At 36.3% G+C, this 19,562-nt stretch overlaps 4 protein-coding genes, 4 non-coding genes and 1 pseudogene across 9 annotated transcripts; 2 read left to right on the plus strand and 7 right to left on the minus strand.

The window, feature by feature from the left end:
* Positions 1–318: 318 nt before the first annotated feature.
* LOC117129442 lies at positions 319–399 on the minus strand. Its single transcript, XR_004453091.1, has one exon. It is a non-coding gene; the product is annotated as a small nucleolar RNA Z199 (small nucleolar RNA).
* A 102-nt stretch (positions 400–501) lies between these two features.
* On the minus strand, positions 502–599 carry LOC117129452. Its single transcript, XR_004453101.1, has one exon. It is a non-coding gene; the product is annotated as a small nucleolar RNA R64/Z200 family (small nucleolar RNA).
* A 68-nt stretch (positions 600–667) lies between these two features.
* LOC117129449 lies at positions 668–754 on the minus strand. Its single transcript, XR_004453098.1, has one exon. It is a non-coding gene; the product is annotated as a small nucleolar RNA U54 (small nucleolar RNA).
* A 192-nt stretch (positions 755–946) lies between these two features.
* LOC117129443 lies at positions 947–1,017 on the minus strand. The gene has a single exon (XR_004453092.1). It is a non-coding gene; the product is annotated as a small nucleolar RNA Z199 (small nucleolar RNA).
* Positions 1,018–1,612: 595 nt separating this feature from the next.
* Positions 1,613–3,958, plus strand: LOC103847534 (paired amphipathic helix protein Sin3-like 2). Its single transcript, XM_033281913.1, has 4 exons — positions 1,613–1,757; positions 1,843–2,097; positions 2,222–2,544; positions 2,626–3,958. Exons 1-4 carry the CDS (start codon positions 1,640–1,642, stop codon positions 2,734–2,736), a joined length of 807 nt encoding a protein of 268 aa, XP_033137804.1. The 5' UTR covers positions 1,613–1,639; the 3' UTR covers positions 2,737–3,958.
* A 215-nt stretch (positions 3,959–4,173) lies between these two features.
* LOC103846448 (protein NRT1/ PTR FAMILY 5.8) lies at positions 4,174–9,782 on the plus strand. The gene is made up of 3 exons (XM_009123372.3): positions 4,174–6,925; positions 7,830–8,374; positions 8,802–9,782. The coding sequence occupies exons 1-3, from the start codon at positions 6,653–6,655 to the stop codon at positions 9,670–9,672; spliced, it is 1,689 nt and encodes a 562-aa protein (XP_009121620.1). The 5' UTR covers positions 4,174–6,652; the 3' UTR covers positions 9,673–9,782.
* A 245-nt stretch (positions 9,783–10,027) lies between these two features.
* LOC103846449 lies at positions 10,028–14,073 on the minus strand (annotated as a pseudogene).
* Positions 14,074–14,409: 336 nt separating this feature from the next.
* LOC103846450 (senescence-associated carboxylesterase 101) lies at positions 14,410–17,014 on the minus strand. Its single transcript, XM_009123374.3, has 3 exons — positions 16,448–17,014; positions 15,944–16,289; positions 14,410–15,738 (listed from the first exon to the last, which is right to left on the minus strand). Exons 1-3 carry the CDS (start codon positions 16,462–16,464, stop codon positions 14,509–14,511), a joined length of 1,593 nt encoding a protein of 530 aa, XP_009121622.1. The 5' UTR covers positions 16,465–17,014; the 3' UTR covers positions 14,410–14,508.
* A 244-nt stretch (positions 17,015–17,258) lies between these two features.
* LOC103846451 (gibberellin-regulated protein 14) lies at positions 17,259–18,712 on the minus strand. 2 transcript variants are annotated; one of them, XM_009123376.3, is made up of 4 exons: positions 18,595–18,712; positions 18,388–18,420; positions 17,735–18,218; positions 17,259–17,640 (listed from the first exon to the last, which is right to left on the minus strand). In XM_009123376.3, exons 1-4 carry the CDS (start codon positions 18,643–18,645, stop codon positions 17,456–17,458), a joined length of 753 nt encoding a protein of 250 aa, XP_009121624.1. In that variant the 5' UTR covers positions 18,646–18,712; the 3' UTR covers positions 17,259–17,455. The 2 variants fall into 2 exon arrangements, with proteins under 2 accessions (XP_009121624.1, XP_009121625.1); XM_009123377.3 differs by lacking the exon at positions 18,388–18,420 and having other exon boundaries at positions 18,595–18,665.
* Positions 18,713–19,562: the final 850 nt, after the last annotated feature.

A 19,562-nucleotide genomic window follows, 5' to 3' on the forward strand; every position in this document is an offset into this window, starting at 1 on the left:
GTTCCGGTTCCAATGATAAACTAATGATTAATCTTGCTATGCAATTGTAGTCTAGCCAGTTCGTGTGAGTAGGGCAAACACAATGTTATCAAGCAATCTTACAGAGCTGGGACTTCTGAGAAAACAAATCAAACTGAAAAGCAAATTAAGATCAGAGTTTGGTGTAAAATTCTCAGTCATGGTTAATCTGAAACACGGACCAATTTGTTACTCATCATGTCTTTTATTTACAATCAAAATTTAGTAAAAACCCAAGGACAACGAAAATTTAGTAATGAGTTATATTCTGTGAAAAATGAAAAATGGAAAAGCAAATTTGATCATCAGAGACTTAAATACTAAGAATCATGAGGATTTTAATCCATCATATTGTTGCAGTATTTGCTCATCATCTGATCCTATAACGATTCATGCAAACCAGAAATTATCATACGGTAACGAACCAAAGAATCTAAACTAATCAATTGCCAAAATAATAAATAAAATAAAAAAAAGAGAATGAAACTGCTCAGAGTTATGAATATTTATTCTCATTGATTCTTAATGAATCTCTGAAGTCTGACATGTGAATTTTATTCAAAAGATCATCACAGCAGAAGTTTTTGATTTAAAAAACAATGAAAAACATAATATAGATTTGCAAAAAATACCATATAGTAGATATAAAGGCTCTCATATAGTATTAAAATATGTATCTTTCATACTGTATTCAGAATAGCGTATACTGCCAAATTGGCAAAGTAATCACAGAGCCAAATACCAAAACATGTTCAAGTTTTCAGTAGGAGAAAACAAATAGATAACTGAAACATAGGCTACAGAGATCAGAGGTTGGTTAAAAAAGTCTCGGTCACGGTTAATCTGAAACACGGACCAATTAAGTTACTCATCACATCTCTTGCTCCTAATCCAACAAACCGAAAAAGAAAGAAAAAAACAAAAAGTAGATCATCAGAGAAATAAAATACTAATAATCATATAGTTCATATTGTTGCAGTATTTGCTCATCAACTGATCTCAGAACGATTCAGAATCCAAAACATACACACAAAAAAAAAAACTAAAGATCTTGTGAAGAAGAAGATAACAGTAGATCTATCTCAGCGGTATCCGCCTCTCCTTTTAAATATCGTCTTCAACGAGTTATAAGAAGCAAACCCTAATGATTTATAAAAGGATTTATACTTGGGCCCATTGGCCCAAAGAAGATTCGTAAGTGGCGGTTGGTTTATACTGTCATGGGCCTTGACTCAGCCCATCAAAAAAATACGAAAAATATTTGCTGCCGCTGAAACAGAGTCGGAGGCAATTTTCCGACGTAAGCAGCTCAGCTCATCTTCTTGCACTTTAACAGGACCGATATACATGGCGTGATTGCACGAGTTAAGGTGTTGTTCAAAGGGCATAACAAACTCATTTCCGGGTTTAACATCTTTTTGCCTGAAGGATTAGAAATAGCCCTTGATGATGATGAAGTAGTAGAAGAAGCTCCACCACCAAAGAAAGCTGATCAAGCCTTAGCTTTGGTAAATAACATCAAGGTACAACAAAAAAAAAAATTTATCTTTTCAAGTGCCTTTTTCACCTTGTGTCTCATTTGTATCTGCCGGTTCTGCAGCGAAGGTACAACAACAAGGATATGCTGTTGGAATCTGCCGGTTCTGCAGCGAAAATGGGAGAAGAGTTGCTGACTCTTATCATTGAGAAGAAAATAAGTTTAGAGGAGGGCTCCTTCCGGGTTGAAGACCATTTCACAGGTCTTTAGGTCGTTTAGTGATTGCAGCTCTCTCCCTCTCTCTTTTTTAATCTCTTCTCTTAACATTTTCCATTATGTTATTACAGCCCAAAATTTAAGGTGTATAGAGAGACTTTATGGGGACCATGGTGTTGACGTGAAAGAGACAATACGTAAGGATCCAGCGGCTGCACTTCCTGTAATTCTACCTCGTTTGAAGCAGAAACAAGATGAATGGACAAAATGCCGTGAAGATCTTAATTTGGCCTGGGCAGATGTGTATGAGAAATACCATTACAAATCACTTGATCACCGCAGCTTCTCTTTTAAGCAGCAAGATTCTAAGTACTTGACTCCCAAAGGTAAAGCAAAGACTATTACAACACGTACAGATCTTTTGTTATATAAGTAACCAATGACAATTCTTCCCCACCGTTTATTGCACACATTTTTTTATATTTAATCCTTTTGCTTGAATATTACCAGCGCTGGTGTCTGAAATCAAAGACCTGAAAGAGAAGTCTCAGAAAGAATCTAATGTTCCTCACTTGGAATATGAGTATTTGGACAGAAGTATTCATGAAGATCTGTTTAAACTAGTGCAATTCTCGTGTGAGGAGATATTTTCCAACAAAGAGAAGATGGGTAAAGTCCTGAGACTCTTGAACAATTTACTAGAGCTGATGCTTGGTGTAAAAACCAAGCATCAGGGTGCATCTACCACCAGTGAGGAGGCTAGTAAAGATGTTGTTACCACCAGAGTATTCTATGTGAATGACGACTTTTATGTTCTATTCAGGCTTCATCGAGTGGGTTCTCTCAATAGTTTCTTATTAATTTTGCCTTCTTCTCAGATTGAAGCCTCTGAATTCATAGTTTGAATTTTCCAGATCCTTTACGAGAGAATTTCGTCTGCGAAAACATATTGCACAGGTGGTTGTGAAATGAATGGGAGAAATACAAAAGATACTGCTGCCTCACCACATCCTTATGCAAGGTAGGTACATTCCCTTAGCCCAATCGGTGTAATATATTACCGTTTGGTCCATTGCTTTTTTATTAATATATATAGACACCATCGAGATTCTTATACAACTCGTTTTTTTTTTATGAGTGCTGTGTTTAGTCTGCTTAATGGCTCAGTTGAAAATTAGGAGTTTGAGGATGAATGTCGAGCTATTATTGGAAACCAGTCTTATGTTTTATTCACCTTGGATAAACTGTTATACAGCTTGGTTAAACAGGTAACTAACTTCTCCTCACCAGCTCTTTCTTTTGGTTTTAGATTTTTGATCATCACATTACATCATTTTATCTTTTGCAGCTTCAAGCTGTTGTAGCGGACGATGTGAACAATAAGCTTCTTCAGTTGTATGAGTCTGAGAAATCTAGGAACACAGTGTATTATGAAACCGCCAGGGTCCCTCCTTCACGATGAAAATATTTACCGGATGGAATGTGTAAGAACCCTAATCCAATCTCCACATTATTTCTCTCCATTGAGGAATTTACTATTGTTCATTGACCCTGAGAACTTGTTCCAGTCGTCCTCTCCTCCTCGTTTGTCAATCCAGCTTATGGATAGTATAAACAAAAAGCCCGGAGCTTAGGCAGTTCCCATGGATCCCTTGTTTGCAAGTAGTTATCCTCCCGAAAAGAAGTTTCTTTCCATCTCATCACTAGTGCCACCACAGGCCATTATGTTACAAAGGTATGTGTATATCTGAGTCTCAGTACCTTTTACATGTCTCTAATCACTTATATAAAGTCCCATCTCTTGCTGTATAATTTGGTATTACTATTGGGAATGATTCAGGTAAACCCACTAAATTTTAATTTTTTATCTTGATAGTTCAACAGACAAGAAACGTTAGAGACAGACCAAGTTCTCTCTCTGCAACACTCCCAGGAAAAAAACAAGTGTTAGAGTAAGAGTATCCACAGTTGGTTCACAAACCCATCTTTTCATTTTTAATAGCTCAAAAACCTCCTTCCCCTGTCCTTAGTATCCGCATTAACACGTGGTATGTGCTGGATCGTTGGGAAGATTCCTTTCTCTAGCATCTCATAAAAAAAAGTCTGCATGGGGGTGTCTCTCAACTCCTTCATGAGCTCTGTCCATGGCTTGTTGAACAAGTAACATCATCTTTGATTCCTCCATTGAAAAACTTCACTTTACCTTCCACTTCCGTCATTATATCTTTCATTTTTTTTTTACTTCAATGGCTTCCCCAAAACTTGTAAACATAATCTCTTTGGAATTGTGGTATTTAGTTTGACCTATTCTCGAGGATCTTGAAGCTTGGCTACCCAACCGATGTTGTCGACTCTTCGATCAAATGATATGAGTTAACCTCCGAAACAGGTCTAACTGAGTTCCCAATGAAGTTCTCTATCTACCGACTTTCTACTTCTTATCTCATATGTTCATAAGCTTTGTTTAGCTTCAAACTAGTATCTGGACATTTAAACCAAACTGGAAGAACTCAATATAGACATAGAAAACTGCATGGAGCATTGATTGATTAATTAACTTAACGCTTAGATTAAAGAAATCAAAATGAACAAGAATCAATAAAGCTTAAAAAGGAGGCTGTAAATACATTTCTAGTCACGTAAACACACTAGAGGATATTGAGACTGAGAATGAAAATCAAAGAAACCTCAACACCGTTTAGTACCATCTCAAAATCTAAGTAACGCAAATACTCCAACGAATCATTGTTGTTTCCTTTCTCACATTCTATCTGTAAAGCTTTCTTCTTTCGTGAATCCAGCTCCTGAAATATACAAAAGGGACCATCGCAAGGGAAAACACAGTCAAGACTGATCGTTGACTATTTGGCTGGTTCGGCCTCACTAGATCGTTGACTGCGAGGTTCGGCTTAGAATCGGCTTCTTGCTCAAAAGCTGGTCGGGAAACGTTAACTGTTAAAAAGAGAGTTAGTTAAACGTTAGTTGCAATTCTTCTACGAGACAAGTGAAATTAGTTAATTAATGTACGTAAAGTTAGGATTTAATTATTACATGTGGTCTTATGCAATTTTGCTAATATTTTAACTGCTAAAACACACAAATAAGGATCAAAAGTTTGTAATCTAGTAAAATCTACTCATTTGTATCGGTGTCATTTACTTCAATTCAATTTAATAAGAGTACATGAGTAAATTAACCAGAAAAAGACAAGACATTTAAATACACATAATTATACTACTAATCTTGATTAACCTATCAAATTATATGCAAAATTAGGCGTGAGTGGTTCATGGCCACACCTTTCAAAAAATATCAAAAATAGCAAACACGGTGGTGATCAAATGAAATCGTTACAAAGCTTATAAATTGACAAATTCCTAACCTTTTATTGCGATAAGATCAATTAAAGTTTCATTTTCCAATATGAAAAACGATTTAAAATTAAAATTTTATTGCAATTAAGATATCATACATAATTTTAGAATTAGCGTTTGAAACAGAAACACACTCTTTTCATAAAACTTTTGTTATTGTTTTAAAAGATGAACAGTCTTGTCTTTGATAAACTTGAATACTTGTATGAAACAAAAAGATATCTAATAATTATTACAATACTATTCATAACGATCATATGATAGTTGACCGTACGAGACCACGAATATTTATAGTTTTTTGTTAGAAAAGAAGATTAATGCATAACCACAAAAACCATAGTTAGAACTCGATACAACTTTTGTTTGGTTTTAAACTCTCTATGACTTTGATGCTCCAGAATTCTATATTTACATCAAAGTAACCAAGACACAGTACACACGCTCCCATGTCCTTAAGGACACCCAGCCACCAAACCTATTTGGCCTAAATTTTACAAAATACAAATCCAATATACTCCCTCTGTTTTCTTTTAATTATTACTCTTAAAACATATGCTCACTATTAATTATTACAGTAATAAAACATCGGAGCTTATTTAAATATATTAAAATATTCAAAGAGCCACAAATCCCTATATCAGCATTACAGAATGCATATATACAATTTAATTTATATACTGTTTATGATAAGTAGTACCGACGATGATGTAACCGAAAAACGTAAGCTACTCGATGTTTACGTTGGTGCAAGTCGACATATTGCCACTCACTACATCTTTCTCCAAAGCCAAGCCCTAAAGTGGACTTTATTCTATCTTCCTTTTTTTCTGCTTTCTTACTTGTAATAAAAATGACGCGAACTTGTTAGTGTCCCCCTACATGGACATAGGACTAATACATAATAGATTATTCACTTTATCACTATATACATATATATACATTTCTCATTTTCTAATAATTGAATAGATGGAAAATCAAATTGGTTTACCATATAGGCCAATATTAGTCAGTGCCTATAATGTTCTGTTGTACGTACCTACACAAACTCCTCTTTTTGCAATTTGCTTGTCTCAATCTCTTTTCAAGTAAAAGGAGTAATTAAGAAACAAATTCCTAAAAAGAGAGAGAGAAAAAGTAGGTTGTTAGTTTCTACATGCAAGGTATTACTATAATGTCATATTCATAATATTGAATATATCCCATACAAAAATAAAGTTTAGATAAAAAGTAGTTGATGAGTTACATGATATTTTCCTCTTGAGTTGGAAGAAACGTATATATAATGAATTCTACCAAAACAGGGCAAAAAAATAAAAATAAAAATATGTTCTTGAAAGATAGTTCCTTTTTAGATTAGACACAAAATAAATAAAAATGTCTTGTACTCTTATGCATTTAGGCGTGTGCACTGCACCCACCCAAATGTATGGCCTAAAGCTCTATAAATATATTTCTACACACAAAGCATAACCGTAGTTCTCTTTCACACACACAAAACATAACCTTACTTATTTTTCTCTCCCTTAAAAAACGTACACAAAATCACAAGCTTAAATATTCTCGCTTCATGGCTGGAGGAGATAAAAGAAGAGGACTTAGCAAATCTTGTGCCCTTCTCATAGTGATTGCCGGGATAGAGAGATATGCATTTAAAGGAGTTGCATCGAACTTAGTGACTTATTTAACTGATGTGGTAAAGATGAGCAATTCAAGAGCAGCCACGACTGTTAACACTTGGAGTGGCTTCACTTTCATGTTGCCTCTCTTCTCTGCTCCTTTCGCCGATTCTTACGGGGACAGATTCTTCACCATCCTCGCTTCTTCTTCTCTATACTTTGTTGTAAGTATTACTAAACCAACCTTCAGAAAGAGTCAATTCAAGAATTTTTGCTTAACTATATCTTCCATATTGAAATATATATGTCTCATATGATCTCTTATCAAGTGGTCCCTTTCCTTTTTCATAACATCTTCTCCTTTTTACCTTTACGTTTATTTTTGTAAATCCATAAATTTTCTACGAATTCGAGTTTAAAGTTCTTTCTCAATTTTTTTTGTTTATGATGTGTTATTGATTATGTGGCCCTCTTCTTTGCGTATTTTTATTAGGTCTATTTGCTTGACAACTGGAACTTTTAGGAATTGTTACGAAACGTTTCTTAAGATCTTTGTACTTTGTTTATGTGGTTTGGTAAGCATGTGAACATTTCGATGGATTTTCTGAGAAAATTATTTTCTCTAACTATTTCCTAATCAATCTTTCTTTTTAGAGTATGGAACGTACGTTACCAATTAAGCACATTATACTGTTGGTAAAGTTTGGTTCCATAATGTGATTTTTCTGCATCTGATAAAAAAAAGTTAAGCCTAGTGTACAATCAACTAAGATAATGGAACTCGTATCATTCCTCACTAATCATGCATTATATTCCATTACTAGATCTTACACCACAGAATATTTAGTATTAGTAAAAAGGAAATAAACCCACCATGTAAGTTTTAAGTTTTACCCTTATTTTTCTTCATAGGAAAAATAGTGTTATAAAATCTGAACTTAGATAGGAAATTGGACAGCATTTTATTGGAAACTTAATTAAAATCATTTATCGTGTATATTACTAAGTTCTTATTAAAAGTTTAAATATTTCTGACTACTATTATTTTAATTCATTTTGGAGATTCTATTCTTTTGCTAATTATGTAAGTTGCTAATGTTTGGCATTTTGTTGGGTATATGTAAATAGGGACTAGTGGGATTGACATTGACGGCATTTGCTGGGTCACGTTCCACTACTAAAACCATATCTATTTTCTTCCTGTACACTTCACTTAGCCTCGTCGCTCTCGGCCTAGGCGTCTTAAACCCATCTCTTCAAGCATTTGGTGCTGACCAGCTTGACCACGACCTTGACCATGACCATGAACAAGACCATGAACAAGACCAAGAGCCATCCTCAGAGAACAAAGAAGTCAAATCGGACCGCAAGTCTCAGTTTTTCCAATGGTGGTACTTTGGTGTCTGCGCCGGTAGTCTTCTAGGAGTCACCGTCATGTCTTATATCCAAGACACATTTGGTTGGGTTCTCGGTTTTGCAATCCCAACCGGTTCCATGTTACTATTGATCTTCTTGTTCCTATGTGGCTGCGGAGTTTATGTCTATGCTGATCAAGGTTCAGACCTAAAATCTAGACCATTTCAAAGGATCTTTGATACGATCAAAGGAGTAGTGACGAGAAGAAGTAAGATCACTCTTGAGAACAACCATGATTTAAATGCCATGGAGCTAGAGTAAGTACTCATCATTATTCAATCCATACTAGACACAAAATTCTGATGTGCCTAGTTCCCGGTTTGGAATAGTTTTCGGTTCATAAAATATTGAAACTGAATGAAAACCAAATTATCGTTGAGTCTGGTTTAGAACTGATTTTCTAGCAAATTAAGTTTCAATTGATTAAATTCAATATTGGTGGCATAATATGTAAATTTTAAATGTGATTTTTAAAAATATTAAAGATTTACTCGGTTGATTTTTATAGTATAATTGGATTATGGTTACGGTTTGTTGGAATACATATATTATTAGGTTTACTATCTTACTCTTTTGCAAAAGGCTTTATTCGGTTTATTTTCTTTCCGGTTTGGTTTAAATATTGGTTAAATCGTAGTGAACACACCTATAATCTTGCTCTTATTTTGTTGTATGTATATATAGGCTGCAAGGGAAGCCTCTATGTAACTGTAGCAACACTGAAGCTACTAGCACTACTACTACAAAGAGCTTAGCTGGTGATGAAAGCAGCAAAACCGGTTTCTCCAGCCTCAAAACCGTCAAGCTATTTCTTCGGCTACTACCCATATGGACAATGCTTCTAATGTTCGCAGTCATATTCCAACAACCAGCGACATTTTTCACAAAGCAAGGTATGGCTATGAAGAGAAACATCGGACCAAACTTCAAAATCCCACCCGCAACGTTACAAAGTACAATCACCTTGTCAATAATCCTTCTCATGCCGTTATACGACAAAGTCTTGATCCCAATGGCCAAGAAGATATCGAAAAATGAAAAGGGTATTACCGTCATGACAAGAATGGGAATAGGTATGTTCCTATCCATCATTGCCATCGTTATAGCCGCGTTAGTCGAGAGAAAAAGACTAAAGATAAGCAAAGAGATGAAGACTTCACCAAACTCTTTAGAACCGTTGAGCATATTCTGGCTCTTACCTCAGTACATTCTATTGGGAATCTCGGACATTTTCACGGTTGTTGGGATGCAAGAGTTCTTCTATAGCGAGGTTCCTGTTAGAATGAGAACAATGGGGTTTGCTTTGTACACGAGTGTTTTTGGTGTGGGGAGCTTCGTGAGCGCTGCGTTGATATCGGTGATAGAGACTTACACGAAGTCAAGAGGTGGGGAACATAACTGGTTTGCGGATGATATGTCGGAAGCTAGACTTGATAACTATTATTGGCTTTTGGCTCTCACAAGCGCTATTAGCTTTTTGATGTATATTGTTATTTGCAAGTATTTTAAGAGTAGTAGTCATGAGGAAGATGATAGATGCGATGAAACTAGTTGATAAACTTGAAAACAGCTCAAAAATAGCTGTTTGGTAACCTATGCGAGTTGCATCTAATGAATGTCAAGTGTTAACAAAAAAATATAAATATGTAGAGAACTATATTCATACATATCTTACACGTATTATTTAAGATTACAGAAACAAAAAGACAACAATAAAGGTCTTAGTGGTTTAAATTAAGAATCAATTTTTGTTTTGGAAACTAAAAGAAATTGCTAGAAACAAAAAGACAACAATAAAGGATCTCACAGGTTTAAACACATGGTTGCAGATGCGGATGCTAAAGTTTATGAATGTGGGTAGTTGCAATTTTAAATATTATTAACGATTTGTACGACTGATACAACGGATAAAAACATGGGCCACTGGTCCTTCACTCGGGTTAGAGGCTTTAGGCTGCCAAGTCCGACTCAGGCTTACCTATAACATGAGTAGAGTATAAAGGGGTCAGTACGTGGTAAAGGAAAAAAAAAATACCAAATTTATTTACTTACCATAACTCTTATACTTCCCAGAGTTCATAAACTCGGTGAACTCAGGTGAAGAACTAAACCCATCTCTTGTTCCTTTAATCTCTTTGTACTCTTTCCACCACGTCATGAAACTGCTTCTCTCCAAGAAAATCTCCGGCGAAACCTCACGTTTTCTAATCGTCTCCCACACGTACTCCTCAAACTTCATGAGTTTTCCGACCAATCCCTCGGCTGGTTGTGTTTTCAACTCATTGATTGCGATTAAAGCTTCCTCAACTTCAGACCAAAAGCAAGAATCAAACGTTAATAGCTCACTCAAATCCGTCCCATTGCCTCTAAGCGGTTCTTTCAACTGCGCCTGCTTGAACCATTTCTCAAGCATAACATAGTGGTGAGGCCTTCCCCTGGTTCGATACTCCTTTTTACCCTCGAGGTAATACTTAGCAATGTATAACGGTTCCATTAACCGTCTATAGTTGTTCCCGGAGTATAGACAACGTGTCTTGAGATTCGACTTTTCACTTTGAGGCATCTTCTCCACTTCTTGAACCATTGATTCCCAGTAATCATTCATCTCTGTCCTGAGAGTCTCGTAAGGAAAAACTATCTGGGTCTTGAAATGGTCGTAGTAAACGGTCTTGTGACCCTTCTTGCTTAACTTCTTGTACCACTCTATATGAGCCATTGATATCTTTATATTGTCTAGTTTCTTAAGCTGGTCGAAACGCTGCTTCTTCTCTTCAGCACGTTTCTTCATACCATTGATGATAACATCACCAATCATCAGTCTTGCGTCCGCCGTTGAAGATCTATCAAGACTCTTTAGAACTTCTCCGTAGTCTCTCCCGCCTGCTGGATCCGTATTGCCACCTAGTAGCAACTCTGTGACTGCCTTAGGGTCATCGATGCAAACACATGCAGATTCGTTACAGATCAAGTACGTCCCAAAAGGCTCGAAACCTTTTGTTATGATGGGAGTTTGTGTAGCGTCAGCCACGTGAAGGAAACATGAGTTCCTCAAGGAGTTCTCGAGAATCTGTTGGAGATTAGCGTCTCCGATAAAAGGTGAGCCAAACGTGATGCACAAGGGACGTTTTAGGTTTGGCTTGATGGATTCTAGAAGCCATAGCGTGAACAGAGATGCTAGTGAGCCTCCTAACGCAGTTCCGGTAATGATCACCGGTTTGGTAGACTCTAGCAACTGCGATACACACATATAAGTTTATAAGATTCACAGAGTTCTGAACAGAGTATTAGCTAGTAACTTGTATCACAAGGCAGGTATATTTAAGCAGACACACTAACTTTCTAAGATTTTTAATAAGCAGACACACCATAGATTAGTTTCTTAGAATTGAGTTGCTACAAACACAAGTATAACATTCTAAGATTCGCAGATTTGTTGGCTTGAAAATGGTGAACAGAGTATTAAATAGCTACTGATTTGTATTACACGGCACACTAAATTCTTAAGATTTTGAATTTGTCTTCACCTTAGATCAACTTCTTAAAAAATCTGACTTGAAACCAGACAATCTAAACAATATCAAAGAGAGTGGCTGAACTTAACTTACCTTTGTTTTGAGGTCAGTGAGACGGTTATTCTCAGTCACAGCAGAGGCAAAAAGCTGGAGAGCATGTGTATGAAGAGAGAAGGAAGGAGTCTTCTCGGAGCAGAGGAAGCTAAACAGATTAGCATCTTGTGACGTAACATCAGAAACAAGAGTAGAACCAGAGTTTAAAGAGGCATCTCCGCAAACCGGTGGTGCAGAGAAAACCACAAAGACGAATGTGGTTTCACGGTAGACATTGAATTCTAGAGCTGAATCTTTAGGCTGATGGCTTGACTCGTGCATCTCGGAGATCTTACTCCATGAGGTGTTTAAGAGACCGGAGCTTAACACAAGTTTCCCAGTCTCAGTACAGTTTCTGCAACCAGGACAAGGACTTTAGTCAGTGTCCACATAACATGAAGTTGTTCAAAAATTAAGCAAAAGATAGAAGAAAGTAATCTTAATACTTACTGTGAATAAGAATCCATGGCCAAAGCTAGAACGATACGCGGAGAATAAAGTTTAAAGGGACAAGTTATTGAAAGCAGACAATGTTTATCTCGGTGTCTGAAAACGAGAGTCCATTTGAAAATACTTATAGGCATAGAAGGTGATAGTACAAAAGAAAAACGTAATTTAATGTCAAGTAGTTAAGAAGTCAAATACATAGTTAATTGTTACTTGTTACTAGTATCGCTTGTCCATGAAGAAATTGCAATAAGACTTGTTCGTCTTGCGTTACGATAGTTATTGATTCACACAAGTGTAGCAATTACAATAAGTGCCCACTCTCTCAGCCATGAGTTTACTTTAAACCACTTGATCATATCACAGAGAAAATGTAGAATAAGATTTTACATCTATTCGATAAGCCATGATGAATAAATAGGTCTTGTTCTTAAAACCTAAAACACTAAATTTTAGATCATATCAATACTCTGCGCGGATCTAATTGGATGTTTGGTCGTGAAGAAAACGTACGTAAGAAAATTGCAAACCATTCAGATGTAGTTAGGCCTGAACTGGTCAGTGTTATGAATTTAATGTGTGTTAAGATCATTCGGTAAGGTCTTGAGAGCAAGATTTGACCGCCCATTATCTTCTAATCTTTTAAGTCACACGAAGACAAAAACACTAGTTTGTCTTTAATAATAGTTTGACTACTTCTAATCTTTTAATTACGAATACTAAGACACTAGTTTGTTTTTAATAACAGTTTGACATTGACTACTTCCATGCTAATTTAAAACAAGTGTCACTTGTATGTGATGTAGATTGTAGTGTAGCAAATTTATAAAAAGGGAAAATGAGTTTTTTTTTTATTACATCAAGGGAAAATGAGTTTAGAAACTCCTATTGGAGGTCTCATATATTCAAAAAAAAAATTACAAAATATTAAAAGAATGAAGTAACAGAATATAGAAATTGGAAATGTGAGATAGTATGTCAACTGAGATACTCAAGAATTTTTTGATTTGAAAACTCATTACACCATGTCATGTTTTGTATATGAAATTTGATTTTAATAATTTTGCAGATGTGGTTTAATTTTTATTTCCTTGAAAGCATGTCTATAGTTTAACATATGCTTTTATTTTCCCGGAAGTGTGTACTAGTAATTTATTTTTATGTTGGTGAATATGTATCAACCAAGAAAAAACACAAAAGCCTTCTAAAACTGACTTTGAAAAAATGATAAGACCATTATATTTTAAATTAGAAAAAAAAAACACGTAATAATCATACCTGAAAAACTAGACCAATTCATAACTTCAGTTACATATCCTACAATGCCTGTCATTTATTCGGGAGCGAGGCCATACCGCGTATGCACTAACTCCATATGTGATGAGGTAATAATGATATCATTAAGCTGTGTCGTTTACTATCCGTGATTAGGAAGTTTTTTTTCGCAAGCGCAGTAGATCGTTCTAAAGCTCTACAACTTCATTCCTTTGGGTGTGCCCATAGCTTAGGCGAATACTGACAAGCAGTTTTTGCCTTCTTGGTCAATTCCTCGGTATTTCAGTCAAATTGTGATGCAGCGTGGCTTATGTTTTCCTTTTCGGCTTTGGCTTTATCGTCTTTTGCTAATTATGTTTTAGTTAAGTTTCCATTCTTTAAGGAGGTTAAGAATAAGGCTTATGGATATTAGGTTATAATCCTTAAGGACTTAGGATTCTTCCTAGTAGTATAAACAGTGATCTCTTAGGTTTGTGAAAAACACATTATTATTGAATTTATAAAACGAAGTTTTGCTTTCAACTCTTGTTTGATCTCAGCGGATTCAAGTTCATAGGTTATTTTGGACATTCTTAGACTGAACAACTGCACCTACACCTATCGGTTACTCTATCAAATTGTGAGCCACACGGTTGCCTGAAATACCGAGGAGGACTTGATCATGAGAGCAACTGCCGCTTGTCCGTAAATCGCCTTAGCCAATGACACCCACGACAAGAGAGTTTTAAGAGTGCATAGAGAGAAACTAGTAATGGCCCAAAACGCTAAGACCGCAACTATGATGACTTTATAGATGATATCGGCTGCGATGAACCGATCATCATTCATGTTGAAAGTATCCACACGAGATGATATTTGATTTTATAAATTCTGAAGCTACGGGTTGATCACAGCGAGCGCCGGTGTTATAAAGTACAAACACCACCCGTGAAGGGGTTATACATGTTCTTTTTTTTTTTTCTTTCTGTTTTTGCTATTATGAAATTAAATAAATGTTTGCTTACTAAATGTTATTAACACCATAAAACACTAATAATCAGATCATCAACTAACCGTTTAAAGAGTTAAATGTTAATCATTAATCTTCCGCAGGCTTGACCATAACTCTCATACATCCTAGTGTTCATAAACTTGGTGAAGTCAGAAGAATCAAAGCCTTTGATGATCTCTTTGTACTCTTTCCACCACTTCATGAAACTGCTCTTCTCCAAGAAAATCTCCGGCGAAACCTCACGTTTTCTAATCATCTCCCACACGTACTCTTCAAACCTCACGAGCTTCCTCAACAACACCTCTCTCTCACCGTCTTGTCTTTTCAACGACTTGATCACCATCAAAGCTTCCTCAACTTCAGACCAGAAACAAGAATCAAACGTTAAAAGATCACTCAAATCCCTCTTCACGCATCTAACCGGTTCTATCTTTTCCTCCTTAAACCACTTCTCCAGCATAACATAGTGTCTCGACCTCCCAGAGGTTATGTACTCTCTCCCACCATTATGGTAATACTCAGCAATGTCTAGCGGCTCGACCATGCGTCTGTAGTTGTTCCCGGAGAATAGAGACCTTGTCTTGAGGAGAGACTTTTCACTCTGAGGCTTCTTCTCTACTTCTTCAACCAATGATCTCCAGTAATCGTTGACCTCTTTTTTTCGCTTCTCGATATCTATGTCGAAGGGTGAAACACTAGACGCGAGATGCGTCTTAAACCGGTCGTAGTAACCGGTTTTCTCCATCTTGCTTTTCTTTTTGTACCATTCTATATATATCATTGATATTTTGATGTCGTTTAGTTTCTTGAGCTGGTCGTAACGCAGCTTCTTCTTCTCAGCACGTTCCTCCATTCGCGTTATAACGTCGTCTATCCTCAATCTTGAATCCTCCATCACCGTTTGATCCAAACGATCAAGAACTTCGCCGTAGTCTATCAAACCTACTACTTGGTCCGTATTAGTACCGCCTAATAGCTCCATGACGGCTTCAGGGTCATCGATGGATATACATTCCGAGTCGAAACAAATCAAGAACGTTCCGAAAGGCTTGAAGTCTGTGTTGATGGGAGTTTGTGAAGCATAAGCCACGTGGAGGAAACATGAGTTTCTCAAGGAGTTTTCAAGAATCTGTTGTAGCTTAGCGTCTCCGATTAGAGGTGAGCCAAATGTGATGCACAGTGGACGTTTTAGAGTTGGCTCGACTGTTTCTAGAAGCCATAGTGTAAAGAGAGATGCGACCGATCCTCCTAATGCAGCTCCGGTAATGATCACATGTTCCTTTGACTCAAGCAAATCAAGCAACTGCAAAAACCACACATTTTTACAATATTCACTTGCTGTCGGTGAGACATTTATTTTAAAAAATAATAATTCATATTAAAATTTTCATAATGCCCTATAAACAATTAAAATTGTCCAATAAAATCGTGATACCCTAAATAACCGGTTCATTTATCTAAACACAATTATGAAGAGAGTATAAATAATGAATGGGATTCGAGATTACCTTTGATTTGAGGTGGAGGAGATTGTTATTGTAGGCAGAGACAAAGAGCTGAAAAGCAGGGGTGTGAAGAGAGAAGGAGGAGATCTTCTCGGAGCAGAGGAAATGATAAGGGTTTTGATCTTGCGTCCCAGAAAGAAGTGTTGAAGCAGAGTTTAATGGGCAGGTTATGTTTATCGGTGGTGCGACAAAAACAACAACCGTGTATTTGGTTTCTTGGAAAATCTTGATTCCTAGACCTGGAGTTTGAACCTGATGGGCTCTTGATGCACGTAACTCTGAGATCTTATTCCATGATCTGTGTAAGAGACCAGAGCTCAACACAAGCTTCCCCAGCTCAAAGCCTTTTCTAAGAAACCAAGAAAGACCGTCAGTTTAGTCAAATGTCCAAAGAACATGATTTTCAAGAAGGCAATATCAGAAAAGAAAAGAAAAATGTGATAGGAATGATTGAGAGCAAGGCGTTAAGTTACTGAGAAATAAAAAGGCAGTAATCAATATGCTTACAGTGAAGAAAAATCCATAAGGTGAGCTGGAAAAGATCTGTGGAGGAACAGGTTCAAAGCAGATAAAAGAAGATGTACAATGATGAGAAGAGAAGAGAGTTCATTTTTTAATAGTAGGGAATAATAAAACAAAGAAAAAAGTAGTGTATCCAAATAAACATCTAATTATTCGTCAAACAAGAAAAGGAAATATAAAGTTAATTATTCTTCCACTCATCTCATTTTCCGGTCACAGAAATCCATTTGATTCGTTCAGCATACGCTTCCGATTTATTTGACCCTGACACAAGTGTGAATATAATAAACACATTTGCATTTTAATATATAACGTAGCATGCCAATGTGAACACTCAATAATCTTTTCTTTTTTTGAACACCACACTCGATAATCAGAACGACTAAAGAAGCCAAAAAAAAAACTGTCACGATCTGTTTAGCGTTGGCTCATCAGTCATACAGACAATAAATACCCGTAATAAGTTCACCAACTCTCTCACAGTCGCGACTTTTTTTTTTCTTTTTTTTTTGACGTCACAGTCGCGACTTTATTTCTAAGTTATAATCCATTTAAATAATTAATCGTACGTATCTAGGATAAGCTGAGATGTATTCGATGAGGCGTGTATGGGGGTCTCTTTCATCTAATGACCTCCCCATTTGGCCTTTTAAACGTACAGGCCCAAATAAAGCCCACCATTCAAATGCTTATGCTCCAATCTTGTTTTGTCTCTCTTCCATCAAATTAGTTTCATATAAAAAGAGTTGTGTGGGCCGAAGAAATGCCTTTTTTAAAGTCGCGGTCGGTTTTTTTCTTAAAAATTATTTATTACTATTTGACTAAAACAAAACAAAATCCCGAAAAGCCTCAATTCAACGAAAAAGGTTTCTTATACAATCCATAAACGCACATCCAGCTCAAAGTTTCTAAACCAAAATAAAACGCATTTCCCCTCTTAAATCATCACTGATTAATGGTATCCTTTCACATTAACCATTGTTCATCAAAGGCTTAAGGACACTTGGGTCTGCCGCCACGTGTCTTCATGTTGGCGTAACAAGATCCACACTTTTCCTTATTACCGTACGTGCCAGGGGGTACGCACTTGCAGCGGTAGCAGCACGTGACGCACGCCCTCATACATACGTTCTGCCTTGAGTGTTGGCCACATCGTGTCCCACATAAAGGCACGCAATCTATACCGTCCAAAATAGCAATCCAAGTGTTATGTTTTTAATCAATGACCAATAATAATCATTAAAATCTTAGAAAAACATTACGGATTCTTACCTAACCGAGTTCTAACGGGAGGTGGTGTCGGAGGTTTGGCCGGAGGTGTCGGTGGTTTAACAGGTGGTGCATTGACCGGAGGTGATGGGATTGGGTTCACAGGTGGTTTAACCGGTGGTGGTGTCGTAACCGGTGTTGTCGGGGTTGGTTTAACTGGCGCTGTAGGTGGTTTGACTGGTGGGATCGTGGGTGGCTTAACCAGTGGCGTTGGGGGTTTGTACGTAGGCGGTTGAACCGGTGGTTTTGTGGGTGGTTTAACCGTTGGCGTTGGGGGTTTGTACGTAGGTGGTTTGACAAGTGGTGATGTGGGTGGTTTAACCTGAGGTGGGTATGATTTAACTGGCGGTTTGGTTGGTGAAACCGGAGTGGCTGGAGATTTGACTGGGGGTGTTGTGGTGGGTGGTTTAATCGGAGTTGTAGGCAGTGTGGGTGGCTTAACCAGTGGCGGTGAGGGTTTGTACGACGGAGACGGTGGTACAGAGATCTATATATAAATTGCAAATTTTAACTTTAATTCTTTGTGTTCCGAAACAAAAAAAAAACTTTAATTCTTTATAAAAAAAGCAAACATAAATACATACAATGCTTTGTAGTTGATGTACACATTAAAATAATCAAAGCTAAAATTAGAAGTTAGGAACATAATTAACTACCTTGGATTCTTCATTTGAAGCAGCAAAAACAATCTGCTCAGTGATTAATATATAAGTTAGTTAAAATTTGCAAACACGTAACGTGCATAGATATATACTAGTACTATTTTCTCAACGTCTTTCGGAATAAACGGAATAGAAAACAAAAACAATAGTTTTCTATAGAAAAGCCTAATATAACTTATGTTAAAAAAACTAATAGCTTACATTTGTAAAGACTTGAAGAAAGACGAAGACAGAAAGAAGTGAGAGAGCCATTTTCTGGGAGATGAGGAAGTGGTGAAGTCACACGAAGAAGGCCAATGGCCTTTTGTGCTATAAATAGAAGTTCTTTTATTAAAATAATTATTAATTCCTCTTTTTATCCATAAAATACAAATAAATAGTTTTAATGCGTAAGTTGTTAGGTCCAGACTCCAGAGTAGTTATTATATGCATGCCAGCTTTGAACTTTCACTGCATCATAGCTCGAGGAACAATATTGTGGAGTTCAATACATGATTTTTCTACTTAAAAAATAATACATGAAATTTCCATCGCCATTTGCCACTTTATTCATACATCAACTTGGAATACTTTTACCAATAAAAATCATTTTTAACTCTACGGACTGGTGAAGTCACACGAAAACGACCAATGGCCTTTTGTGCTATAAATAGAAGTTCTTTTTATTAATATAAATATTAATTCCTCTTTTATCCATAAAATACAAGTAAATATTTTTAATGCATAGTAAGTATTGTGGAGTTTAATACATGATTTTTTTAATTTTCTACTTAAAATAATACATGAAATTGCCATTGCCACTTTATTCATTCATCAACTTGGAATACTTTTACCAATAAAATCATTTTTAACTCCATAGACCGGTGAAATAATGGAAGATGTTTGCGTACCCCGAGAAACCAGTGGATGGCAAAATTGACATTAGTTGGTTTATTTTGGATAAATTATTAGTGCTAGGAGTATTTTATTTAAACAGTACTCCATTTGCCCATAAAGCTGTGTCCCTATATTTTTTTTTGGATAAAATAAACATGAGTCTCTTATACTATTATTGCCCTAGAGAAAAAGGGTTTGTCGTTTATCATTTGTTAACATGTCCAACAAAAAATTACACTAAAGTGTTTTGTGAAATATATAAGTTAATAGTGTACCTTTATTTTTTTCTTATA

This window comes from Brassica rapa, chromosome A10 (assembly GCF_000309985.2).
Source record: "Brassica rapa cultivar Chiifu-401-42 chromosome A10, CAAS_Brap_v3.01, whole genome shotgun sequence".
Lineage (NCBI taxonomy): Eukaryota > Viridiplantae > Streptophyta > Magnoliopsida > Brassicales > Brassicaceae > Brassica > Brassica rapa.